We start from the raw sequence: 27,477 nt of genomic DNA, 5'->3' as shown, positions 1-27,477 counted from the left end.
AAGGGGGGCGGTTATCCAGGGGGCGGTAACGGCCGGGTCTGTCCCCGCGGTGGAGAGACCGATGGCCGCACGTTCAGCGCCCGGGAGGGTCGGTTCCTCAGGGAGCTCTGGTGCTTCGGGGTCGCCTCTACCGGCTGGAGCCTCGCAGCAAACCCACCGAGCCCCCATCCGTGGCCTTTAAAGGGAGGGGATTTCGGTTTTTTCCGTGCCGTTTCGGGTCACCTTCCACAGCGAGGCGGGAAGACACCCTCAGGAGCGTGGGGTGTGGAGCTCCGGCCAGCAGAAGTCGGCGTACGGCTCTGAAGGGGCCATAAATAGCAGAGGAAGCTGCCGGTTGTCTCCTGCCAGGGGCCCGCGGACGGAGGATCTTCTCTCCAGGCATGGACTTTGTTGGGAAGAGGCCGTGAAGGCTGAGGTGATACCATTTACCGTGCCCCTAACATAGCCATTTTGTGCTAAAATGCCTTTATGATGTTTTGTTTTGTTTTTTTAACTTAAAGCTACCCTCAATAAGTTCAGTATTAATTATTCAGTTGACACAGAGGGCAGTCAACATTATTTTTCTTTCTATCCCCCGGTGAAGTGACAGAGCATCTTTGTCCGTTGCAGGTGATTTTAACCAGCACTGATGTGCCCAGGAGCATGTGTGTGCATGTTCAGTATCTTTCCAGGCATCTCCTCTGTCCTTTTCAATAGAAGAGGTTTGAAAGTATATCTCAATTTTGCCCTGTTATTTTTGTAGGGAAGATGGCTAATGTGAGAAGAGTGAGGAAAAAAAACCCTAAAAATAGACACATAAAATGGAAGAATCATTGAATCTATTTTGGTTTTCTCATTTGTTAAATAGATTTTTTTTTTTTTTCCCCAAAACACATTTCAAGGCTTGTCAGAGACCACGGTAAGATGACATCTTTACCTTGAAGTTCAGAGTATTTCAAAGGAAGCTGTATACTCTCCTTTAAGTGTAGGAAAGGGGAGGCAAGGAGAGGTTAACAGCAACTCATTCAGCAAAGGGTGACAAGACAGGAATGGAGTTCTGCATGGTGACTTAGGCCAGTGAGGCAACCATTACACAAAGTTGTCTTCTGGGTTGGTTAGTGTTTGCAGAATACTTTAATATTTTAAAGTACAATATTACTTTATGGAGGCAAAATGTGAAGCACTATAAGTGACACTGCGATAATGTATTTTTTCCCCCTTTAATTATCTTCCACAGTCTGTGGACTCCACAGATCCCTGTTAACTGTCTCTGGCTGCCCTATATATCTTAGGCAGGCTGCATTAGAGCAATCATTAATTAATCTCAGGGAGAAGCATTTGTGTGCTAGTGAACTAGATCTTCATATTCCGAACCTGTGTGCCATCCCAACTGAGCTGCAGGCCACCAAGGAAAATCCAGGGGGCCTCTTTGCTCATTTCAGTGCTCTTTCTGGTGAGCACTATCAAATGATTTTTCTTCTCTATCTGGATAAATTGCTTGATATTTGAAATTTCTCAGTAGCCACAGAAATGCCAGAAATACGGGGCTGAACACATGAGTTAAGGTTCTGTGAGTGATAGGTGGGAGGAGAAAACAAAAAAACATAAAGACTGGAGAGTAAGGAGATGAGAAAAGCAGACATCCGTTCCTTGGCATCCAATGGAGGGTAACCCCTTCGGGTACAAAATCTATAAACAAAGAACAGAGCTGAAATAACCAATGCTCACGGATGTTTTCAGCAAGGCAGTGGCTTTTATTCACTGTCGTGTGGGTTGCCTCTGAACCAAGGATTCAAAGCGTACCTTTGTGTGAATCAATTTTACTCCAGTGGTTGAAATTCAAAATTATTGAAGCTGAAAAGAAGAAAATCTTATTAACTAAAATCAATTTTAATCTTCTCCTACACTTGCACTTTCTTATTTGCAAAGGAATGTTAATTTTCTTTTATTTGTAGCATTAAAACATGTTGGTCTGTCAATACATGCAGCCATAGTGGTAAATTCAGTAAGCAGAAGGCTCTTCTTACCTATTTATGTTATTCTATAAACTTAACGTTCAGATTCTCAGGTTTTGTGTGTTAGGAAGTAGTGTCTGATTAGACAGCTGATTTTTTAATTTTTTTTTTTTTTTCCAGTATGTGTCAGCTTGCATTTGGAAGAAAATAAATCTGCATTTAAAGCCTCGGAGTCTTCACTTGCATTTTTTGAAGTTAAAAAACATCTATTTTGTTTATCCTTCGTATATCTATCACTCAAAACACTAACCATTCAAAAATCAAAATGACACATTAAGGAAAAAATAGGTTTTTTTCCAGTTGTCAGCTCATTCAGAGTTGTGGGATTAGCACATGTCCTTCTTCAACATCTACTTTTTTATTTATAGATCGAAGAGGAAAAACTAGATTTCCTGTTTTCATAGCTCCCAGATTGTGTCTTGGCTTTGTATGAGCTAGTTCAATTTGTTGAGATGAATAGGAAACTGCGTTTTCAGAAATGATACTGATGAATAGGAAACTCTGCTACTTCTGTCAAAAGCTGATTTTGTGCTTTGCCAGCCTATGGCTCAGCTATTCAGCTGATGACATCTGCCAGTCTAGTATGCTGCCATGCTTTAAAAATCCTGGCAATGTTATGTACTACCTTAATAATTCCTTATAGCCTCTGTACTCCCAGGGTCTGTGCCCTCCCATAGCTCATAATCTCTGTTGGCAAGGAGAAAGATCTCAGAGTTGTTAAAATACCAACTTGATGTGAGAAAACAGGAGATCCAAACCCCAGGAGAGGTATCCATGGGGCCAGCAGTCTCAAGGAGGTGAGAGCAGAGGTGATTTAATGAAAAGCATCTCGGTGCCAGAAATAAAACTTTAAGGTCAAAGACAATTTCCAACAGAGGGTTTCTGCTAGTTAATTTTCAGAAAAAGCAGGCTCCAGCAGCCTCTGCTTTCCCAGAACCCCTCTCTTATGGATGCCCCAGGTTCATATATTTCTTATCCTGGAATACCAAATTACAGGAAGCTTAATAACAATAATTCCTCCCCCTCCCCCTTATTACAAAAATGCCTGGATTAAGCCAAAACCAAATGAAAACCACTCTGAGTTTCCTTACTTCTCTGTACATTTTTGTGGAATTATGCAAAAGGCCTCTCTGGAAGTCCCTACTACTTTCACCTCCTGTCTGTGCATTCTCTCCTGAGGCTGTTTTTTCTTTCATCATTTCTCACTGGCAAGTGAGAGCCTTTCTGTTTCATGGCTTCTGTTTCCATGTCACAATGTGTCTTGGTCAGCCCCAGCTGATGGTCAGGCTCTGGTCGATTCATCTCTAGGGACTTGCCTTCTGGAAAGGTACATTTCTCTCAGTGGTATCTTGGGGGATTTCAGTCTAATAAGGAGATAATCAGGGTTTTACAACCTTTCATCATTACCCCTAGGAGTTTCATTTCAGTGATTAAAAATATACAGGAGATATTGAAGACAGACACCCCCTCAAAGCAGAGTTCATAGTGGTGCAAGATGCAGAGTATCAGCACCAATCAGTTTTAAACTGGTATGTAGACAGATTTTTCTAAATAATCACACAATCCACTGATACCATACTAATGATACTGAAGCATTCACTTGTCCGCAATTGAAAGTGATGCATTTTTAATACCCTGGCATCACTGCACTTGTATCTGCACTTGTATCCAATTGAGAGTCCCCTGAGCCAGCTAATTCCTGCTGCTGAAGATACTGTCTAAATATCTTAGATTATATTTACTGTGCAATGCATTAAGCAATCCTGAATCACTCCCATGGGAATCTTCCAGTTCTCTGTTGGTGCAGTTTGGCTCTCCAGCAACTCCTGGGCTGCAGCCAGGTGTAACTTTGAGAAAGCTCTGATGTGAAGCCGCCAAATACCTTGCCTAAATAAGAACCATGGGGTGTACTTTGGTGTTGGTATTTTTCAGATAATCCTTTCCAAAGTGGATTTACAATTGACTGTGTTTTCCATTGGACTGCATGGATGCAACTTCTTACTCTCTAATTGCAGGTATTTCTATGTGTGGTCTCTCCTCATTTTGTCAGAGTGAAGCACTGGGGTGCTTGATCTTGCTGGCACAGAGCAGGGCAGGAAAGGAGAGGAGACCAAGACAGGGATCTTCTGAGTAGAAAGGAAAGGAAAAAGAGCTCATGTTACCAACACATGGTCCTAGTTTTTAGTTATTGTAAAGGTCAGGCAAGAGTCCAAGATGCATTAAAACATTCTGGTGAGACCACTGCATGATTTCCTAAGGAAAAGAAATGGGAGTCTTGTAATCCTTCACTGAAATAACCACCTGCCAGCCAGCTCCCTAGCTATCTAGTACTTCTCTGTCTTTTGTTAGTACGAGTGCTTCACACCCACCACTGGTGCTTCGTGGCTCTGCGGTCTTCAGACATAGCAACTCCCAGTGTTTCTTACTTGCACATGTGTTTGTGCATACACTGTGCAGAGGTGTTTGAACTCTGGAAAGTAGATTGCGCGGCTCCAAACTCTGTTTTCATGTACTACATGCTTGTTCTGTTGTTACTGTCTTCTAGGCATCTGCTTGGATGCCTAGAGGAGGCACAACACCGGTTTGATGTGTGGAGCAATCTGCTAGTGTATCTTCCATTCCCATTTAATGCTTCAAACTGAGAATGAATCAGAAAACCAATAAAAATAGATGCTGCACTTGATCCCAGCCTAAGGCCACTGCTGTGGAGGCAGGATGCTGAGCTCAAGTTGGTGGGACTGACTTCATTTGGCTGTTCCTATGGTACAGTGTAATCCATCAGTGACCTCGTGGATGGGGTGGGAATTACAATGGGCACCTGCTGTTTGAGGGTGCAGGATGGCCTGCTTTGGCAAATGCAGAAGTGAGGGCTAGAGCAGGGGAACAGAGAGAGCATGTCTCCACTTTACTGAGATTTTTCTCCTACAAGATTTAGGGACTTCTGTTGAGTTTATTCAAGATTCATATCTAAACCACTTGGTTTGCTTTGAAGATTTCAAACCAAGCTCTATTTTCAACTCATTCTTCTTTTAAAGCCTTGGTTCTCTTTAAAGGCCAATGTGCATGTGCCATTAATTCACATTTTTAGCCTAGTATAATAAACATACAGAAACAGATCTCATCCCTGTGGAGGCAGTGGGAAGCTTTGAGTCCTTTGTCTCAACTTGTCTTCTATCAGTCTGGACAAAGAAGTGAGGAGACAAGGGTAAGACAGCACTTCAGGCTTTTGCTTTTAAAAAAGGTAGATCAGTATGGTTTGGGTATTTTGAAAAAGTCAGTATGCAAGAAAATCAATTAGGCATATCATTTAGTATAAAATAAAAATGCTCAGTTATTCTTGTATGCTGTTTTCCAGCCTTCAGTAATACTGATGTACACAGCAGTTACTATTCTGTGACCTTTGCAAAAGTTATGGAACAGCAGAGGAAAATAAAAAGAACTGATTCATATAACAGATACTCTGTAAAATGTCCCTGACTTTAAAAAAAATCCTTTGAAAATGGCATCCAGAAATGATTTAGTGATACTTCAGAACACCTCTCTCTGCTACCTTTTTTGTGTGTTTTTTGCTGTATCTGTAGTATACAGTCAGCAAGCATTTGTCTCACAAAAGGACAGCAGGGAGAACAAGGTGCCTGAACCACCCACTGAGAGCCAGCACGCCTTAGCCCACACCCAAACAAGTCTAGTCTTGCTGCAGCTTCAGCTTCAGTGATGGTCAGCCCGTGCTGGCCGACACAGTTCCGGCTCATGGTGCCAGCGGGATTGGTCCAGAAGCTTCTCAGCAGTGTCGGCCAGTGCTGGCACTAGTGTCACCTGCCAACAGGTGGGACCTGTTGTGCCAGTGATAAATTGGAAGGTTGGTCTGTTGGCGCTTGCCTGCAGAGATTGTGTTGCTTGCCCACTTCTACCTTTGCTTTTAGCTTAAGATTTTGGCACCCTCTGCTCCTGAGGGAAAGACATGGGGCTGAGGGTTTTTGGTGGCATGACTCATCTTACTGCATTATCCCCTCTTCTCTGGTGCTCAGTGCCATCTCTGGTTTGGGCAGCCCAGCTTGAGGTCTGCTCCTGCTCAGATGCAGACCCAGAACATGGTCATTTTTCTTGTCTCTCTCTCCAGGAAATGAAAGGGTCTTGAAGCTTGTGTATTAAGAGTGGGGGGAAAGACAGGTGTGATCTGTGAGCTTTGTCCTACCTTGCTGGGATGGCACAGGCGAATGTTTCTCTTTGTGCCTCATGCTGTTGTTATACAGACACTTAATGCAGCAATGCAATGGCCCACTGTCATGAGGGGTACTTTTTCTCCCCTTCCTTAGACATTCTATCCTCTAGGGGTAGCTTCATAGTGAACCTGATGAGAGAATCCATCTGGCTGAAAATACATTTTATTTTCTTTTAAAATGCAAAAGGGTTATTTTCAGTGAGATAAAAACCCCTGTCAAGCTCACTGCAAGCTGCACAGATGCTCATACTGATAGGGAGGGGCTGTTCTTGCCTTGCCTTCTAAATTGTCATTCATCACAGCTTTAAGTATTTGCTAGATTCAAGCAACTGTGTAATCTAGTTTGAGCTATATCACCATAAAATGGAGACAGACACTGTCCTCTGTTTCAGCAGGGTATGGTGAGGATGCATATGTGAAAGATCATGTGGAGTCATTTAGGTATTTAAAACAGATCCAAAGTTGTTGAGGGAGCCCTAGATTTTGTCCCTCTCCCAGCATAAGGTCTGAATTAAATATGCTTTTTTACAGAGGTCTTGCCACATGTTTTTGTACTGTCTGAGGCTGCATGTCCTGCATTAGACCAGTGGGTTTTGTCATAACATGATTGACTGACAACAGATCTGCCCTGAACAGCTGAATGCATCTGATACTATCTATTTTTTCATGGGTGCAACCTGCCAGCAGATAACCCCTTTAAAAACACTAGGGATTGGAAATAATCCTTTGGGTAACATGCATCCTCAGCAACATGCACATGCACAAAATCAGAGGCAGGGTTGGGTGGAGAAGGGACTGGGGATGGAGAGGCTATGGAGTAAAAGGAACAGGGGAAGGAGGATCTGCGGCTGGAGAGCTCTCTTTCAAGGTGTGTCTCTAGGGTAAATTCCCCTTATGTCTTCCTGATCCTGGGTTACTCACAGTGCTTCTAAAGCACAGGTTGTTTTTTTGCTTCTGCGGATGTGACTGAAGATACAGTGCCAGTTCTTCTTATGTGTTGTACAATTTATGTGACTACAAAAATAAAAATTGATGCTCCTTACTGCTTACTGTCTATTTCTTCCTCTCATGTCAGCTCTGAGCCGTCATAAAAAGGTTACTTGTGCTGCAGCAGGGATTTAAGATCAAGGATTTTATTAGCTTGCAGGAAGGCTCTTCCTTCCTGTCTGCATTCAAACCGGATAATTTCTCTTCTGTTAGCAGCAAGATCAAGCCCTGAAAACCAATGGAAAAAAATTCCTTTGACCTAAATGGTGCAAGGCCAAGCTTTTGGGCTCCTGCTTTTTGTGTCAAATACTTATACTGTCATGGGAAGCATAAGCAGCAGTAGCTTTCCTGCATAGTAACAGAAGACTGTGCTTCTAAAAATTCCTCTACAGAGTGTTTTTGCAGAGCCGCCTCCCCAGGGTTCTCCATCTGTTTTCACACGGAGATTAATAACAAATTGTTTGGCTAATAAACTGCTCCCTGCTATCTCTGAAATTTGGCCATTTCTTTTCCTTCCCTCCCATGGACAGTTACTAGATTCTTGTCTGCCCCTGTGCTCCCACATGGGAGACATCACTAATATTAGATGCACAACAATTGTCATGCTTCAGCTCCACAGCAAGGCTTTTAAGGGGTGAAGATCTCAGTGTATGGCTGAAAGAGTTGGTCCTGTGGACAACTGTGTAGTGCTGAGGGCTGGCCTTGTTCTTACAAGACGTAAAGAAAAGGGAGAAAAAATAAGCTTTGTGTACACTACCGTGATTTCTGCAAGAGCCTGTTTTTCAGAACTACAGAGAAAATATTCCCAGAAAAAAATGGGACTGAAGTGTGAACCTGTTTGATTCACCAGCATCCCTGTGGGATGTGGGGCTGTTGGTCTTTCAAAGTGCTCTGTTCAGAAGGTTTGGACCAGGTGGCAGAGGGTGTCCCAGCTGTTCCATTGGCAGAAACAAATGAGAGAAGAATAAACATCTACTGTGAAAAGATTGGAAGGGATTTTTGTGATCTTTCAACCTGACAGCTTCATAATACAAACCACAGGACTTGCCCACATTAGCACCTCTTTTGGTCAAGTACTGGTGACCAAACTGCTGCCAAGATACCCAGTCCAGATTTGGAAGTTTCCAGTGATGCGACAACTCTCCACAGCCCTCAGTGATGTATATCAAGTGACTCCTACCCACTTTGTTAAAACACCTACCTTACATCTGCCCTGTATTTGTATCTTTCAGCTTTTTACCTTGCTGCATCCTCCTCTGCTGGATCAGAGGGATCTCCTTCACCATGTTTCTGGTGTAGACTAACTTCAGATTTTACCTCCTTGTGCCTTAAACAGAATAATCTGGGCTCCTTCACTTCCTTGTCCCAAGGGCTCTGACCCAGCCACAGCAATGGCACTTCTTCGGGGCCCCCATTGCCCATTCCCTCCCCTCTTTCTCAGCTCAGGAGCAAGAGAGGAAGAAACTGAGCTGCCACCCCTTGATAACTCTGCTGTTTCTTTCTAATTCACAGTGGCAGTAGCTGCTGTAGTTGGGGGGTGGGAATGTCAGACATAGCAAAATAACTAAAGGATCATAGGTGTCTTCTGGTCATCAGCACCCCACCTGACTGGTGAGCACAAGAACTGGACACAGATTTCCAGTGCCTATGTCTGATGGATTCAAAAGTTACATCACCTTGCTCCTCCTTGCATAGTCAAGGTTGACATAGTCCTTTACGCTTTGGCACCACACCGAGAACTGACGTTAGCTTATCATCTACTTTGAGTTTAACCAAGGTCACAGCTGGATAAAGTTTAAGAAAGAAAACCACAATGACAAATCTTTGACTGTAGCTTTGTGTTATTTTTAAAGGTTACTGGCAAGTCATCCCCTTTTCAAGGCAGTAGGACTGAGTGTGGAACTACAGCCAGGAACTCTGGGAATCTAATCCCACATCAGATTCTGTGTCTCCAGACTTTTAGTAGATCATCCCAGAAGCGATGCTTATGGTTTCTCTGTGGCTCCAGGCCCGTTTCCTTCTCACCACCTCTGGGAGGGGAATCTCACTATTGTCTCAGGGGCTCATTAGGCTTCATTGAGTGATTTTAGGATTTCATAGATACAAAACATGAAGTTTTATTGCTGATTCTCAGAGGAAAACATTAGAGCTTATTGTACCTCCTGGATTAATTTACTACAAAAAGTGAGTTTATTCCACAGAATAAATTTATTCACTTCCCCATAAAGGCATTTTTAAAAAACATTGAATGGAAGCTTACGTGAATTCCAATGGATATGAAGAGATCTCGGAGTCCTGCCAATGTTAACACATTAAGAGCCAAAGCTTGTTACGGGAGTTAAAAGGGGGAAGTGGAAAGCAAAGCATTCTTGTTTTTTCTCCATTCTCTGTTGAGGTTGGGCTTTGGAATGGGAGGAGAATGCACAGGCAATGATCTTGAATAATCCATGCTTATTTGGTGCACCAGACTAGGGCAATCATCATCAGTGCCCCTCTTTGTTCTTGCTTCCCATCATCAACAGTGAATATTTATACTGAGTTGCTTCTATGTAGTTCTAAAGTACAACTTGACACTGCAGTGAAGGGAGACTATTTGCATTAAATTGTGTATTTTACAGAGCTGTTTTCCAGTATGTCTGCAAATTTAGGCATACATTTTTGCATGGCAGGTGTAAACTGAGATGGCAATCTGAACAGCCTGTTCCCAGCCATTCTGCAGAGCTAGCCAAGATATTCCCTGTCTAGTGACTTAGAAGTAGTCCAACTTCTGAGGTATGCTGAACCTTGATTTTTTTTAAATTCCATTTCATGTACCTTCTGATCACCAGGGAAGATTTATTTTCTATAATGGAAAAAACAGTCTGAATTGTTCAGTTCTTCAAAGCCAAATAGAGCCAACTGGCCACAGTTTTAGGTGTTAAAGTGATACAGTTAAAAGTTATGTGCTTGTGTGTGTGAGTGTACAATGCATAAATGATTGATCTAAAGTTCTGCAGAAAATTTCAGAACAAACCAGCAAAATCATGTATATGTAGGAAGACCAGGACCATACTGCCAAATATAAAAATGCTCAACTTTTTTCTAGCATCTCTTCAATTAAAACAATTTCCCCAGCATTGTGTGGGCTATAAATTATGATAACTGTGCTTCTTAGTTTCCTGTTAAAGAGATGACTCAGATACAACTTATTTATTGGTCATTTGCATTACTTTAAATGTTCATGTGAATGTTCAACAGAGCTCTTCAGAGTTGTTAAAATGTTAATGAGTGTACTCAGACTTGTACCTAAATACTTCATGAATACTTGGCACAGTCAGTTTCTTAAATGTTATGAAATATCAGAACCATTAATCTTGCATCTTTCACGTTCATGGAGCAGGAATGGTCTGCCTTGGTGCATGTTTAATTATGTTTTTTACTTAGGCAGCTTTCCCATAGCTAACAGTGTCACTTGATATTGTTGTTAATTTTGCTGGAATGAGGACTCAAAAACTGAGCCTTTATATTTGTTACAAAGATTTGTGAAGACTTGGGGTTTTTTCCCTGCACAGTCAGAAGACTTTGCTGTGGTTTCCAATTCTCTCCCTCCCAGTGAAGTCATCTTAATAATAATTTTGCTTTAAATTCACTGTATATAGTGTATTTTTCAGGTTTGGCAGCACTACATAATGCTAAATTGGTAAGGTTTGAAGCATCATTCATTTTTACATCATTAGATTACTTTTATATCCTTGAAATGGGCAGTAAATCAGAGGACACTCAAAATGAGAAAGACTGGCACCAATATAGATGTTGTAATGCAGGATGAGCACAGTGCTCCTGCCGCAGTTGTCTCTCATCTAGGCCAGCCCCTTAAATCAGTCAACTTATTTTTCATCTGTGATTTCATTTCTTCATTCTCATGCATGTGGGCCAAAACTGTTGTCTTCTGTTTGCTTTCAGCATTACAGAGGAATGTTAAATTCACCTAATAAGCTGTTCTTGTTTAATCTCTGCTTATAAATGCTAATACTCTTTCCTTTTCCAGTAGCTTTGGTTTGTTATATTTAAAATTGGAACCTGAGAATCAGGATTAGGTGATATTATGAAATATGTATCCATGTAATAAAATTGATGTTCAGGACAGTAATAGGATCTTCAGATGACATTTAAACCAGTTGGAAGTAACCCTTTATAGGAAAATTCTGGCAATTTTTTCAACTTGATGAGAAAAAGTCACTTTTTCAGCCTTCTCTCTTGTTTTAGGCTGGGAATGGAGTACATAGTGTGGATGTCAGCAGTGGGACATTTTACCAAAACAAAGCATCCATGGGACCATTGTCTAATCAATGACTTCTAAGTGCAGAAGCTGTTAGATTGGAAATAAATGCTACAGGATGCCAAGTGAAGTGCTTGAGAGCAGCAGTGGGATGGAAGAGACCGTGCAAAAAGAGAGCAAGTCTGGAAGCCAGAGCCCTCACCGTGGCTCCATGAGAAGGGCTGTGGCAACCACTGTCACCTTTGATGGGGAAGCCACTATGGACCGGAGGAAAAAGAAGAAGAAAGAGTCCCGTCCTGAGTCAATAATAGTCTATCGGTCAGAGAATGAGAATAAGGTGGAAGAAGAACAGGCAGATGAAGAAGGAGGGGAGAGGAGTTCTGAGGAAGGCTCCAAGTTTCTGGGTCAGTCCATGGCAGATGGTATGTATTCCTGGGAACACCCACTCTCCATAAACTTTTTTTGATGCCAGCATGAGCTAAGGTCCAACCCTCTCCAAGACTGCAGGCAAGGAGAGCTTGAGTTCATACATGAAAACACTCTAAAATAAAAAGCATTACAGGCTGATTTGGGGTGTTTCCTGCAGTTCTTCGCAGAGGTTGGTTGTTGCCATACTCAGTTTTAAATGTATGTACTGGTTAGGGTTGATCCAGAAAGATGTTCAGCATGTTTTAAGCTTGATGTTGTGATCAAGCCCTTCCTTGCCCATGCCTAAAACAACTGCCTGTTAAGTGAAAGGATGGAAGCAGATGGATTTAGTGGTTCTACCTATGGTAGGGAGTTTTACTCATTATCTAGGATTTGCTTTTGCCATTCTGTTTTCATATTCTCATCACAACAAAGTCATTGTGGGGCATCTTGGAGCCTCTTCCACTTTTGATGTCTGTCCTGGATATGCTTGCAGGGAAGAAGTGTAGGAAGCAGGTACTATGGCTAATCCTCACCTGAGTCAGCTGTGCAGGCTGAGAGGGGCTTAAATATGAATGCATGTTCCTGGTCCACGAGCCACACCAAATTCCCCCATGATCTCAACCACTATCCTCATCACTTATTCTGCTGCCTTCCTATTTTTGTGGGCCACTTCAAACTGGTCAGCCTCCTTTCAAGAGCCTTGAAGACCACCTTCCAAGCTTGTCAGAATTAAGACCAGGAGGAAGCATATTTTAGCCCCATGGAAGACTTTATGGTCAGTACCACTGCAGGGACCATTCTAGATCAATGTCACTTGGAAGCTAAAGCAGTCTGTGTCTTTAACACACATTCCAACACTTTCCGGTTTTGTGCCTTTGTTGATCCCTTAAAATGCAAATACAATTATATGAGAGTTTGTGGGGTTTTTTCTAAACTCTGAAAAGTAATTTGGATTGAGACACAGTGCAAATGTAAAGTGAAATATTAGCAATTCAAGTTTAACTCCATAACTTAGTCACATTTATCTAATTTGTCTAATTCACCCCAAGTGTCCACGCTGTTCGGGACTAAATCTGTGAGGGTACCAGAGAAAATAGGCATACTAATTTTGATATAGTTATGCTGTCTCATCTCTTTCTCATATACTCCTGTAGCAATTTCCCTTCCCATATTGTCCCAAGCGCAGATACTGGAATCTTCTCCCTTGTGATTTCTGTCATCTGGAATTCCTGTCTTCTCCCTCATTAGCTCTTCTTCTATCTTCTTCTGTGATAATCTTCTTTATACTGCATTGCTTCTTGCATTCCATTATTTTTTAATGTAACTGGAACTCCGTATGCACTATCTAATTGTCTTTGGGAGTTTGGGGAATTTACACAAAATACACCATACAGAAAATAAATATAATGTAGATGAGTTTATCTGTGTTTGTAGGTTCCTGGAACATGCCTTTAGACAGCCGATATGTCACCTTGACTGGAACGATCACCAGGGGGAAGAAGAAGGGTCAGATGGTGGACATCCATGTCACACTAACAGACAAAGAACTGCAGGAACTGGCTAAGTCAAAGGAACCTCCTAAAGGGGACGTACCTGAGAAGAAGAAGAAATGTGATGTTGGGCTGGACAGAGGACCCCACATCGTCCTCTGGACCATCATCTGCCTCCCCATCATTTTTGTAGTGTCCTTTGTGGTTTCATTCTACTATGGAACCATTACCTGGTACAACATCTTCTTGGTGTACAATGAAGAGAGGACCTTCTGGCACAAAATCACCTTTTGTCCCTTTTTGATCATCTTCTACCCAATTATAATTATGGTTCTGTCTTTTTCCCTAGGCCTGTACTCGGCTGTGGCCCAGGTAGCATGGTCATTTGGGTACTGGTGGCATGCTGTCAGGGATATGGAAAAGGGCTTCTGTGGCTGGCTCTGCAGCAAGCTGGGTTTGGAAGATTGTTCTCCGTACAGCATTGTCGAGCTGCTAGATTCTGACAATCTCTCAGGTAGTCTCTCTGGCAAGAGCTCTGCGCAGGGGGTTGAGACCTCAGTAGTCTGAGCCTTTGTGCTGGCTGACTATTTTGGTCATATGCGAGTGGTTTTCACCTAGAAAATAACACACTGATTTTTTTATATATATATATATATATTTAAACACAAACTTAATGAGTAAAATATTGGGCTGGGAGTGCTCTTTAAGTGTCACAGAATGCAAGTGTGTTAGCTTCATTTGGTCTGGGTGGGGAGGTGCATTGCTGTCCAAGGATTTGTCATCTGTTTTAGCTAGTTACAGTTCTGGGAATGGTAGAAAATACAGGTATGTGGGACTCAGGCTGTTTTTGAAGTGGCAAATATACATGCTGAAAAGTCCACTTCTGTAAAGTTAAACTTCACTTTACAGGAACAGGACATAACAGTGACCTGTTTACCTAGTGAAAAGAAGTCTCTACTCGGGGGATAAACTTCAGGAGATAGGAACCCATTCAGAGGTGAAGGCTAAATTGCAAAATGTGTGATGTTCCTGCAGTTTTCATAGAAAGGGTCCTTTTCCAGTCCTTCCGACAAGTACAGCAAACTTTCCAGGTAGGCTAACTGCTTAGACACTGTCAGATTTTGACAAACAGACCACTGGAATAGTTGCACTTGGCCTTTCACTGGGAGAGGACAGCATAGCCACCAACAAAGGCACATGAGCTCTACACTGACCTGAAACACACCCATGACATGATGGAAGAGTAGGGCTTGCTCTGTAATGCAGTGCATGAGGACCTGAGAGGCCTGTCACCAAGCTCCCTCGGGTGACTGTAGGTGCACAGATAGGTGCTTAGGACATACCTGCATTTGATCTCTTAATGGGTGCACTGCTAGGAAGGAGTGGGCTACGGGAGTCATACACAGTATGCAGTGCAAACAGTTGCATTATAGGGAAGAAACACCTGTTCTGAGGAAGGGTGATCATTTTACATATCACTGCAATGCAGATGTGGACCAGCAGCACCTGTATTGAGGGAGGTGGAGTTGAAGGTGCTTGGGATGGGAAAGCCTCACTGAAACATTCTGGGTTTTATGTTGCTCTTATGGAAGAGCTGCTGGATGTTCCCTTTCAGAATGGGAGCGTCCCTGAGCCCCTCCTTGTCTGTTAGTGCCAGTGCAAACTGCATGAGTGCCTCAGCTCTGGAAATCTGTGTCCCACACACACGTTCTGGTTAATTATATGGAAGAGCAATGGATTATACATTCTCCTCCCCTCATGTCTCATTTTCATAATTGGTTTCCCTTCTTTTCAGACTTTTGCATGGCATCTTAGTGGGCTCCCAGACCAGGCTGAGGTGGCCACCATAGGCTGGAGAAATTTTAATTGTCACTTTGAAAAAATGACTAGCAGAAAAGTTATTTTTCTCGATTAACTGTTGGTGTTTTGACCTAAGGAAGACATGAGGTAAACGAGAGGTATAACGGACTCTAATGGGGACTGAATTACTCGTCTGACACATGATTAATTTTCTAAGTTCAGCTGGTGCTGCTGGAAAATCTGGCTCAGCCCTAACGCAGAGGAGTGCACCATTTGCATGCCTATAGGTAGATAATTTGTAGCATGCAGTCAGTCAGGCTGCTTAGTCATTCATGTCTGTATAGGTGTTTCACTTCCCCAGCCTCCCTACCAGAGGGGGAGCTGCTCTAGTTTTAGGATGGTAAAGAGAAGCATTCAGAAGCTGCATTTCACAGGAACTAATGCTTTGTGTTGCATTTCAAGGATGAGCTCAAGACAACACTGACTGTCCTGATTAGGACATCTGGAAACTGGTGATGTATAAACAAGTCTATCTGATCTTCTAGGCCTGACACTGAGAAATAAGCAAAGTCCCTGCTGCTTCCTTAGTCTGTCCTCTTCTTGGAGGTCCAGCCAAAGCAGCTTTGTAGTGCTGGCTTGAGGATTAACTGTGTGAATAGCGTAGGAGCCAAATATCAAGAGCAGGCTTGGCCCCATGCTTTACTGACAAAGCAGTGGTGCTCCCTGGGCACAGGTACAGCCAGGCTGCTTTTGCTGCTTCCTGATGCACAGCTTTCAGATTTTACTGGCTAAGTCTTTGAAGGCAATGACCAACTTCCAGCAAAAAATAAAATAAAATATACCCCAACCTGTGAGGCAATGGCAAGTAATTCAGTGGGGTTCAAAGAGGCAGACATATGGCTGGGACCAGTTCAAGCAGTGAAATGCCTTTCATGGGGCTGTTTCAATCAGGGAGCTTGATATGCCTCAGAATTAATAAAGAAGCTGAGGATAAGTCATGCCAGTGCTGACTGTAGTGACCCAGCACAGCTACTCTGCTTAAATACTCCTCCACATGGAAATCGAAGGCTCCCACATGGCTGGAGGGTGGGAAAAAATGATGATTAACAAGCATTAATGGGAAGGAAGGCCCGCTGGCAAGTATTCTCACGCTTTGCCTAGAGGGACACTGCTGGCATGAAAGGAGTGGATTGTGTATCTTGGCCCCAACATGCAGCAAACAAGTGGGTTTGGGGGAAGGATGGCTGGCAATTGTGCATTGCTGCAGAGGAAGAAAACCCAATTCAGCTGTCACTGCCAAAGAGCAGCTGTTCAAGCCTAGACGAAAGGCTGGGGTCAGTAGCACAAAGAGCCTTCAGCTTACAGAGGGCTTGAATGGTAAATACTAGCTCATTACAGAATACAGCCATGTGAAATGTCTGCTGAGCTGCAGGATTTGCTTTCAGGATTGCAAACAGCCTGCCAGAGTGGAGACAAAACCAAATCTGTGCCTCTTACTGCTATATAGACAGAAAGGAGCGTCAGAGAAATCATAGTACCCTCCCTCTGCCGTGGCAGCTATGCTTCTGGGTTTGGAGGCCACCTTTTGGGGGATACATCGTGTGTTTTCTACTTTACACTTAACCAAGCTTGCCTCTGCTCCTGCTGAAGTCAGGGTGTTCTGCCATTGATTTTGGTGGGGGCTACTTTAAGCTTGGGGTTAGTTTTGGTGCTATTTGTAAAAGTTTTATTCAAACTTTTCTCAAAACAACTCTGGATAGCTTTCTCTCTTGCCCATTATCCCCTGGAGTAGTTTGCCTGCTACAAAATATATAATTACCAATTGTTGTAATAGGAAAAAGCACAAGTTTTTGTCTTTGTTCTACCTTTGCTTTCAGAAACTCACAAGTTATTTCTGCTTATGTGCCACTGTCAAACTGCAGGGAACTCCAGTTATTCTGATTGTTGAGTGTGTTTCTGGCTGGTCTAGTCTGGATGTTTTTGTTTAAGTAAAGATAGTGCATTTGCTGATTGTTATTTTTAATTGCATTCCATTTTCCCATCCTTGCTGGCCTGGGTGGAGAATAAAGATGTATGTGGCTTTAGAAGAGTGTTCTCTCATGCTTCTGCTTGACTTTGTGTTAAAAACAGTGCTCTGGGATAGATCATTCTATGCTGATAATTGATTACAAGTCTTTATCTTTGATGACCCACTTTAAAGTGTGTCTGAAATGGTTCTCAGTTTTACCTGTTGTTAACATGTATCTCCACAGAACTGCTATATATCTGGGCTGTGGGATCTTCTTTGTTTTTACTTCATAGCACACAAATGAAAACTTTTGATTTAATTTCACTTGTTGGGTATCTGTTTGGCTTTAGCCCCGAGGATCTGTAGGGAGGGACACACTTCCATACCAAAACAAGAAGTATATTTAACTCCACAAATATGGTCTGTGTGTCTGTGACTTGGAGCTGCTGTTTACAGCTGTGCTGGGAAGTTTTCTTACAACCCCCAAGTACTTCAGACATGTCTCTCATAAGTCAAAGGAGAATATACCAATACAGTTCTTCAAGGTGTCTAAATATTAAATGCCACGCAGTCTTACTACAGTCCTACCCTCCTGTTAGCACAGGGCAAACACCTATTTGACATTTTCTTTCTTCTAAGAAGGAGCCGTGGATCTTTGGATAACCCAAATGAAATTTCTAGCCAAGGGCTAGCACAGCTTCAGTGAAACAGCTCTTCAAGCCAAAAGGCTACCTGCAGGTAACTTCCTCAAACTGGCAGTGCTGTGTCCACCTCAACAGCTGGAAACACCAGGAAGGTGCTTTTGGTGTGATGTCTGCTGCAAATATTGCCAAGGGAACAGGATTCCCTGCACGGCAAATGTATGCTGGGGGCTTCCCACCTCCAGTGAAGAACCTGGAGAAGGACACGCAGCTTCCTGGCATGGCAGGGTGGGATGGAGGTAGTGTGCCCAGCATAGGCCTTTGCAGTTCTCACCTTTGAGGTACAAGATAATAATTTTATAAGATAATGGTGAGCAGTGGAAGAGGCTCCTGTTGAAGGCCTTTGCACAAGGCAAAAAACACCTGTGTGACTGCACCATGTATTTCGCTAGGGGAAGAGAAGGTGCTAATTCCACCTGCTGACTTACCCATCCCATTCAGTTTCTTTGAGAACTGAAACAATCACAGCATAAGCTGTGCTTTTAATCACAGTCAGTCTCTTGAATTCACCCTTCTGATCCCTCAGGCCACTGCTTTGAATCCTGAGGATCCTGCAGTTCCTCACTCAGACTATCAGCAGGGGCTGCTCTGTAGACCCATGAGGCCACCCCCACAGATATCTTTTCAAAGCTGCAACCAGTAGTTAAGAAAAACCACTCCAATCTGCTCTTGCACACTGAAGCATGCAATTACACTAGTGTTAAAGAGAGAAAATAAGGATGCACGGCCCACCTGCATAGTGATGGACACAGTTTTGCTCAAAACTTATGCAAGTCCTTTTTGTCTCAGGCAGTGAATTACCTGTGGGACCAGTGTCCTTGCTTCTTTCCAAAGACTTGTTGATGTGGAAGCAGTTAGATTAACATGGATTCACTTCTGAGTAGATTAGTCCATCCAAATATATTCACTGTGTGGAAATGGGAACTCAGAGAGAGGCTGAAGCAAATTCAGGGGGCTAATCCACTTGAAAATGCAACTTTCAATTATTTTGGAAAATTAGAAGGGACATCATGTTTGCTTGTCTTAACTACTAAAGTATGATTTCTCTTCCAACAGGCAGCCACTTAATGATGAGAGGGCTTGTGGTTGTGTGTTTGATCAGGGTAAATTGTCAAGGGGTTCAAAAAGCCCCCTAAACATCCTTTCACCTAAACAGGTGAAGTGTGACTGCATGTGAATAAGCAGCCCAGAGAAACGAGGCTTGAGGGGCTCTTAGGGATCCCCTTTGGTCAACCAGTTCCATTAACTTTCAGTCATCCTAATTTCTTGTCATTACACGGTAGATGAAGTCTGTCAGAATGTATTAAAATAAAAATAACGCCTGAGTCAGGCCAACAATGTGTTTGTTCCTGTGTTTAAAAAAATGCCTGTGCTTTTAGTGTGCTAAAACATGAAAACTTCCTCCAGAAATAGAGCAGCTAAAATCTGCTGTGGTTTGCATCCATTGAAATTAAGTACGCCATGGATGAATTTGACCCGGAGCCCTCTTAAGACCCAAAGTTTCTGCTCAGATGTGATCTCCCTACCTTAGGGCTCCTTTTCCCAACCATTTCTTCCAGCTGGAAATTTAACTTCACAAGAGAAAAAAGGACAACTACTGAATTTGATAGTATGTTCTGCCTGACAAAGAGGATAAAAACCCACCTCCCAGACAACATGCTCCCTCAGGGCTTGGTTTATTACAAGTTCTTTCATCAGTAATATATATTAAGACCAATATATTCAAGGTGCCTTTGACTATCTTCATATGCATGCCAAATCCTTTCTGCTCTTACAGTGATAAGGTAAGTGAATCAATTATTTCTACTACAAAATACCAGCAAACCATCTCATTGTGATATAACACAAATATAGCTTAATTTATTCTAGCCTGGTTATCTGAATCACCTGCAGTTGTGAGCTTAACAACCCCAAATATTCAGTAAACTGAATGACTTGTACAGTGTCAGTGCTGGGCATGAATCCAACAGCTCCTGGGGTAGTAAGCCTAAGGAGAGCATGTTTTTTGTTCAATCTTTCTTTCTAAAATACAGTACTTGTCCTAAACTACAGAAGTGTCATCTTCTAATGTCTTTCTCTATGATATATTTAAATATATTGTAGTGAGCTGCCCTTATAATTACAGGCAATTACTAGAATATCCTTCTGTCCTAAAGGAGATTTTCCTTAACACTTTAGCCATGTAAAAGTTGTATGCAGAATTAATAAACACAGGCAATTTCAGCCTTCATTAATTTATTCAAATGAGCTCCCCTGTGAGCAGAAATGAGCAGAAATAATTCCTAGTATCTGCACATGGTAAAAGAAAAATAATTTGAATATATATTACAGTAAGCAGTATCATCCCAGGGCACATGTACTGCCATTGCTAAATGACATCTCTGTTCTCACCAAGTATTTGTTGGTAGAGCTACCTTTAGTGACTCAAAGCAGTAATGCTGACTCCTCTACAACACGACTGCACACCGCTGAACTCTAATACTGAAACAGGCTCTAAAGAAAAAGTTTCATGGGGTGGTGGTGACTTCAGCCAGCCCCACGATTACAGCAGGATTGCTCTGAGGCTCCAGTTCCACCTTAAAATTAAGTTGATGGCCAAATTTGCCATTTATTGCCATATAGAAAGTTATAAAAATTTTAATGTCTGCTTTATCTAGTACAAGAAATCTGTAGAAGTCAGCAGTTGACATCTTGATGACTTCCTTCCCACCAAGCAATTCCTGCAAAAAGTAACTGAAAGGGAAAACCTGAAATTTTTCTTCTCCTGCCTCTATGTCTCACACTTGCACATATCTGCTAGTGTCATGGGTTAGTATCAATTTACACAAATAAAACCCAAATTTAATACATTCTTCTCTCCAATAACAGCTCCCTCCTTCACACTGCTGCTTTGTCTCCCAAAGCTGTACAAACTGGGAACTCAAAAGAATCAAAAGCTTTAAACCACGACGTCCCATCCTCCATGTTGCAATGCTCCATTTTTAAAGTGTGCTAAGGCTGATTTCTCTAAAGATCAAAACTTCTATCCTTTCAGTCTGATTTCAGTCCACTTCCAGGTGTAGGCAAACAAATAGGGATTTAAAACGGGATCCTGTCTCCCAGCTCAGAAAGAGCCTTGTTCAGCAGCTGAAGACTCTCTCCATCCTGCAGATGGTTGGATGGATAAGGAACAAAATCCTGTGCTATGAGGATTAAATTGGACCATTAGCCACTGCGTCTGTGCATGCATACGTGCATGATGCTGATGGGGGAGGATACTAAAGGCTTATCCTTGTGCCTCCACAGAGCAAATCCTTCACACAGTGAGTTATCCCAGCTAGCTTGTCCAGAACAATCCCACTGCATGAAAGCGCTTTTCAGAGATGCTGAAAACACAGCTGGATTACCAATGGCTGCAAACAAAGACTTACTGCACGGAGAGATGTGAAATAGAGGAAAAGACTGTGAGTGGAGAACAAGATGTATGAGATTCTGCTTCTGTGATAACCCAATCTGAAATAGCAGCAAATACAAGACTTCTGGGCAAAATGTTGTTTTGCTGTGTCCTATAACACAGTCTGCATTTCCCCCCAGTTTCTAAGGTGGCATCTACTTTGTACTTATTACCTATTCCTAAACCACTGGCTTTAATTTTTTTCAAATGCTATTTGATACTCTTTTGCTCAGCTGTTGCCTTCCACAAAATGAGCATATCTGACATGAATTCTGGTCCTCTCCAGGAACCCAGGTACTCTGGAGTTCAGTTGAGCCAAACTACTTCTATTAATTTTAAAGAAAATTAGACCCTACACTGCTGAATAGTCCTCTAAAATGTAATAAAGAAATCATCTCTTGTAATGGATTTAACAACTAATCCAGAAAAGTCTGTCAGAGTTATTTCAAGAGTAGGAACATGTCAAGTTTTCAGTTACTTAGGAGTGGGAAATATTTTACCTCTCACAATACCAGGCTGAGTGGCCCTCAAACAACCTCCTCCAGAAATCCTTTGGCTAATCCACAGATTTAGAACTCATGAAAACATCATCCTAAACAGAAACTCGGATTAATAGATTTTAGATGTAGGAAGAAATTTTTAAATGTACTTTCCAAAAAAAGTTCAAGTGTATGTTGTGAGTTTGTTTGGTTTTGTTTTTTTTTTTTTTTTAATTGTCTAATTTCTGCCGCACCTGTATGCAGAAAATCCTCTGCAGTTTGGTGGTGCTTGCTGGGTGCTACAGGCTATAGCGCTTCTTCCAAGTCTTCCTTCTTAGTGACGACTGGGGTCGTGTTGCCCTCCAGTGGCTGAACTAAAAAAAGGGGAAAAAAGCCCACTGCAGTATTTTTTATTCTGCCTTAGAAATGCAGAGAAGTCTACATACTGCGAAAGTACAATGGCAAATACTAAAAAGTTACATCATGCCAATTTTTAATATATTTCTATAAAATTAATTCCTCTCTCCCTGTTCCTTAAGGGATACAATCTGAAGCAATTTTCAGTCCTAGGAGTGCATGCTATTTTTTCCCTGGCACACCAGGCTTATACAGTGGGGCATGGGAAAGCATTTAATGAGAAGACAATCCAGCATTTTGTTTTGACCTTATATTTCAAAGTATGGCCAAAACACATTTGCACAGATAGTGGAAAGCAATGTCTCAATAATACACACCACTGTAACGTAAGTACTTCACATAAATACTTTTTCTGTAATTGCATGTGACATAAATGCTGGTAAATTTACATATGGGAACAAAGGCACAAGGATTTTAAAAGCTACAAATGTATATGATGTCTCAGTACCCCTCTGAGATGCCCTGCAGCTCATATTTCCAGAACATTTAGCATAATAAGGCATTTTCTGTGTTGAAAGTGAAGCTCCTTTCATGAACACCTGTGAGTGCTCAGCACTTACACAGATCTAACTGAATCTCAGACTGAGCACTAAGAAAATGTGACTCATATAACCAGTGCCCACTGGTGAGAAACTTGGGTTCAAGTGATATGTAAATCAGAACACAGGCATAAACAAAACCAGAAAATTCAACTCTTAAAATGTCATTCAGTTACCATAATCATAAGAATTCCCTCTTCTACTCTGTCTCCAAATTTTTGTAATAAATGAGGTAAGAATATTATGACTCCCTTAGTACATAGCCTTAATTTTATCCCAATATTTACTGAAACAGGCTATGATATTAAGGAACAAAAAAGTACCTGTTCCTGTAGTTGAACCTGTATCATAACATACAGACACAAAGTACTTGGTTAAGTTTGCAAGAGAAACGTCAATGTCAGAATTTCCTCCCATTTGGCAGCTGCCCTTTTACAACTTCAATATCCTCTTTATTTCTTAAAGAAAAACACATTAAAGAAATAAAATGAAATTCCATTGTACAGACTCCTCCTGACAACTATATGAGTTTCAGCTGAGCTGAAACCTTTGGACCCCACAGCATATGCTTCTGTCTTTTGAGCTAATTAAATAATTGACAGTTGTGGAAGATTGTCCATTTACAAAGGTCACCTGCAACAGACAGCAACACAGTTAACGCCAGCAGCAAAAAGTGATTCAAGATGAAATGGGCAAAGTCAGAGTGTCTTAAACAGGGGAGGTGTTTTCAGATCAGCTGAGCCAGGTGAATTTCATCCAAAGCAAATGTAAAACTGGCTAAAGCAATCTCAGGAGTATTAATTATTTTCTTTGAAAAGATGGGTGAGATTACAAATATAACATCTACTTTTAAGAAGGCATGAGGGAGTGAAAAGATATCTGAGCGTTATATATTATTCATGTTCCAATTACTAGAAACTAGCATAAGAAATAATTAAACCATTTACTAGGTGCTCAGTAAATAATAAGAAGAAAAACAGGGGGTTTTTTAAAGAATAAGTGGTGACAAATAATCCTTTTTTTGTGTGTGTGAGAGAGAGGCATTTTGGATAGAAGTTATTTATCTTGATTTTAATAAGGCTTTAATGCTGTTTTAAATTACATTCTCATAAGCAGGCTAGGAAGCTGTTGCATATTTTGATGCATAATAAGATAGCTACAAAACCAGCTAGAATGTTATATACAGAGCTATGTCTGGTGCTTACTGTCAGGTGTGGCCATCTCAGGCTGAGCACTGTTCCTCCATGACTTAGCTGAAGACAAAATGCGCTTATGATATCTGGAAATGACACCAACCTGAGAAGAATGGCAAGCACAATGACTGAGAAGATTAGAACTCCAAAATGATTGTTGCAAATTTCATAAATGGTCTGAAAGAGAAAAACCAACAGGATGCAACTTGTTAGATAAATGTGCCGTTCTGTTTATTGGCAATAGCAAACAGCAGCTGGAAGAACTACTGGATGGGCAGCAAGTCTGCAGGACAGTATGTGCATTGTACAGAGGCGTGTGATTCTCAGCGGGACTGTGATAGTGTGAAAAAGGTAAATACCACATGGAGAAAAAGGGTTATAAACAGAGTTGGCTTGTGACTTCATGCTTTCCCTCTCTGTGGCACTTCATAAGGCCTCTGCTGGTGTATTACCGCCAGTGGAAGTTTACTCTGCCTGAGAGATGTGTGTTAACTGCATAGTCTGGAGAAGAGAATGGGGCTGGTCAGAGGGAAAGAGGACGCTGTAAATTCAGCAGCTGCGGTAGAGGGCAGTAAAGAGGAAAAGCAACAGCGAAACTGTCTTTTGGAAGAGGAACTATGAACAGAGCCTCAGTCTTACAGCTCTGTGCAGAAGGATTTGTGGAGCCATTTCTGAAGTATTCTGTTTCCTCTGCGGTGGTGTGGGAATAGGAGTTATGGGTGTGCTGCTTTGAAGTAGTTTGTGTATCAGCTGTGATCCACCCACTTGCCACAGGTCAGGAGCCCCTGAGCTAGAATGTGCCTGGCAGGAGACACCCCGAGTCAATATATTCTCATAACTCATTACCTCACCTTACTGTTTTTCTTCTGTGTTTTCAGGCAACGTTGGATAGTGTGGTATAATCCTTCCTATTTAGCTTTCTCCTACCACAATAATTTTCTAATGTTTCCTAGTAGACTCATTCCCTTCTGTTGCAGAAACTAAACTGAAAATGGACAAGCAGGTACACCAACAGATGGGAGCTGTTAAATCCCCAGAAGGATTGTTTAAAATTATTTTTCAGTTTATTAAAGGCATAGTTTTTTGTAATGTGCCAAGTGTTCATGAGTCATAGTCAGCTAAAGGACAAGCCCTGCGGACTTCCAACTGGTCCTCAAAGTCAAAGACCAGTTTTGCTTTAGAGAGTGAAACTAGTATTTGACATCTTTTCCCTGCAGGTGTATTCCAGAGAAACAACTAAGCAAAGACACTGTGTTAAGGCTTGCATCTCTTGGGAAGGACCATCAGGAATCACTAAACAGACATAATAAATACTAGTGTTGGTCTGCACCACAGTTTTGGCATGTGCTTGCACCCAGGTGTTTGGGAGGACCTCTTGGGAGAAGAAAACTGTGCACACCTCATGAAGCCCAGTGCAGGAGGATGCTAACAGATGTGCTTCGAAGCTGTGCTTTGCTTTGGGTGCCAATTTCCTGTCTACTTCATCTTTCAGCTTGCTCCCAAGCTTGTACTGGTAGAAATACAAAGCTGATTGGTGTCACAGTGTCCTTGTCCTGCTTCATTTATCTCTGGAGGGAATTCAATTCATAATTCCTCAGTTTGCAATTAGTGTCTCCTTCTACATATGAACCTAGGCAAAGAATAGGTAATGACTGTAAAGTTAATTCTTCTGTGGAAAGTTCTGCTTCATGTAACTATTTCAATAAAACTACTGGGCTAAATACCAGATGGCTACGGTACTCCTTATTCCACCAGGCATTTATCCAAAGTTTTACCCTGTGGGCAATTGCTCCAAAAGGGAGAAAGGCCAAGTCATCTTTCTACTTTTACATGGAAGCCATTCACATTTGCTCAGAGCTTCCATAAGCAGCTGGGTCCCAGCTGCAACTCTCTGGGTAATACATTCCTTCCTGTAACAAAACAGGGAAGCCGTTTTCCTTAATGCCTTGTAAAGGCATTGATTGAAGTTAAACACAAGGCAGGCCCCTTATACTTCCCCAAAGTGTGTTTATTTAATTCAGGCTTAATTTTGGGGGAGGAAAGAAAAGTAACCAAAAAAGGAGTAAGCAGAGCAATAAGTGAGACCCTCACTAGGATTGATGTCTGACTCTGTTGACAATGAGATTGCAGCTGATCACTGTGGATCCCAAGTCCTCTGAGAGGTCACATATTTATTATTTATACCTAGAGACTGATGTTCTGTAAAATGGAAATGGCCAAATAATCACAAGCATGTTTTGGCAAGTGTTTACAAGCAAGGATGGTCAAGTCATAATCCAGGATAACAAAGCTCCTGTACCTGCTTGTGCATGTCTCTTGTCTTATGCCTAGACTGCAATCTATGTCAGAAATCAGTTGGGGTGGGGGATTGCCTGATTGCTAGCCTAAGAGGGGCATTTGGTCTGTAGCAAGCACTCCTAGTGACTAATATAACATCCATAATAATAATAGTAAGCAGACCTGATTTCCTTGGCTGATTAATCTGAAATCTATTTAGAGAAATCCAGGAAGACAACACACAGCTTTCTCTTGCAGTTGCTGACAGGTTTTTTTGTCTACGGGTTTCCCAGAAAATGTTTGTCACATTGCCAAGCTGCTTTGTTCCTTTGATATGCAAAGTTCTTTGAAGAGAGAATCCCTCAGTTACAAATACACCCAAAGCATGGCTATGTAGTAAGGAGGGAAGTGGGATTTTTGTCTTCAGACATCACTTAATATAAAAAGGAAACACTTGTGTTTGCAGGGTCAGTCTTCTGGTGCAAGATTTTTGAAGTGTTTGTGTGAGATTTACTCTTTTGTACCTATGCTAATATCACCACTTTGCAGTCTGTTTTGAGAATAATTATGCATAATAATGTGGGTTTTGAGGTACACTAGAATAGAAAGAATACTGGTAATGATATTCTCAGAGGATAGAGGGAAGGCAATGGAGAACAAGTACTCAATATATATGATGAAATATTTGTCATTCTCATACAGCTCTACTGATGATCCAACAGGTGCCAAGATCTATGTGATACAGCATTCTCTTATAAAGCAGGGTTCAGTTTCATCAAAAAGCCTGGATGTAATTTGAATGAGAAATTCTCTCTGTTGTTAATATTGGGAGAAATCTAGTGTGGTGCCAACGTTTAATAAACCATGCCCCACTGGTGAAAGAGGGGCAGAATGCAGCTTATTACGACCCTTCCATCCAGCCCAAAGCCCTGCCCAGGTGGCAAAGAGGAATGGCTGCTCCCTCAGCAGAGGTATTCTGGGGGACTCCTGAGCACCGGGGGAGGAGGCTGGAGAGCCCTGGGCAGGCGGGCCCGGTGGGGTGAGGCAGGAGAGTACAGGAGGGCCTCTCTGGCCCCAGACTTGCCCAGCTGCTGCCTCTCCTCAGTCCACCCAAACCCCGCCTGTCCTTGGCTGTGCACTGCTCCCCCTAGGACCAAAATCGCAGATACGGTCGTACCTGTGAGATGTGGCACTTTGAGGGGGGCTGGCGGGATGCCCTCAGGAGAAAGATGAGGAGGGCACCCCACTCCTCCCTTCCCTTCCCTCCC

General features: G+C 42.1%; 2 protein-coding genes across 3 annotated transcripts in view; one reads left to right on the top strand and one right to left on the bottom strand.

Moving 5' to 3' along the window:
- The window catches only part of PECR (peroxisomal trans-2-enoyl-CoA reductase), a 42,179-nt gene extending 20,093 nt beyond the window's left edge, over positions 1-22,086 (bottom strand). Inside the window, exon 1 of the mRNA XM_026852094.1 lies at positions 22,038-22,086. The gene's annotated coding sequence lies outside the window, so the exon portion shown is untranslated. The remainder of the gene's footprint in view (positions 1-22,037) is intronic.
- Positions 5,059-15,976, top strand: TMEM169 (transmembrane protein 169). Of its 2 annotated transcripts, XM_026852093.1 has the most exons (3): positions 5,059-11,883; positions 13,307-13,876; positions 15,625-15,976. In XM_026852093.1, exons 1-3 carry the CDS (start codon positions 11,580-11,582, stop codon positions 15,627-15,629), a joined length of 879 nt encoding a protein of 292 aa, XP_026707894.1. In that variant the 5' UTR covers positions 5,059-11,579; the 3' UTR covers positions 15,630-15,976. The 2 variants fall into 2 exon arrangements, with proteins under 2 accessions (XP_026707894.1, XP_026707893.1); XM_026852092.1 differs by having other exon boundaries at positions 5,060-11,883; positions 13,307-15,976.
- Positions 22,087-27,477: the final 5,391 nt, after the last annotated feature.

The sequence above is a fragment of the Athene cunicularia genome (genome assembly GCF_003259725.1).
Source record: "Athene cunicularia isolate RWA chromosome 7 unlocalized genomic scaffold, athCun1 chr7_part1, whole genome shotgun sequence".
In the NCBI taxonomy this organism is placed as follows: Eukaryota; Metazoa; Chordata; class Aves; order Strigiformes; family Strigidae; genus Athene; species Athene cunicularia.
This window is presented reverse-complemented; position numbering and strand designations above follow the sequence as displayed.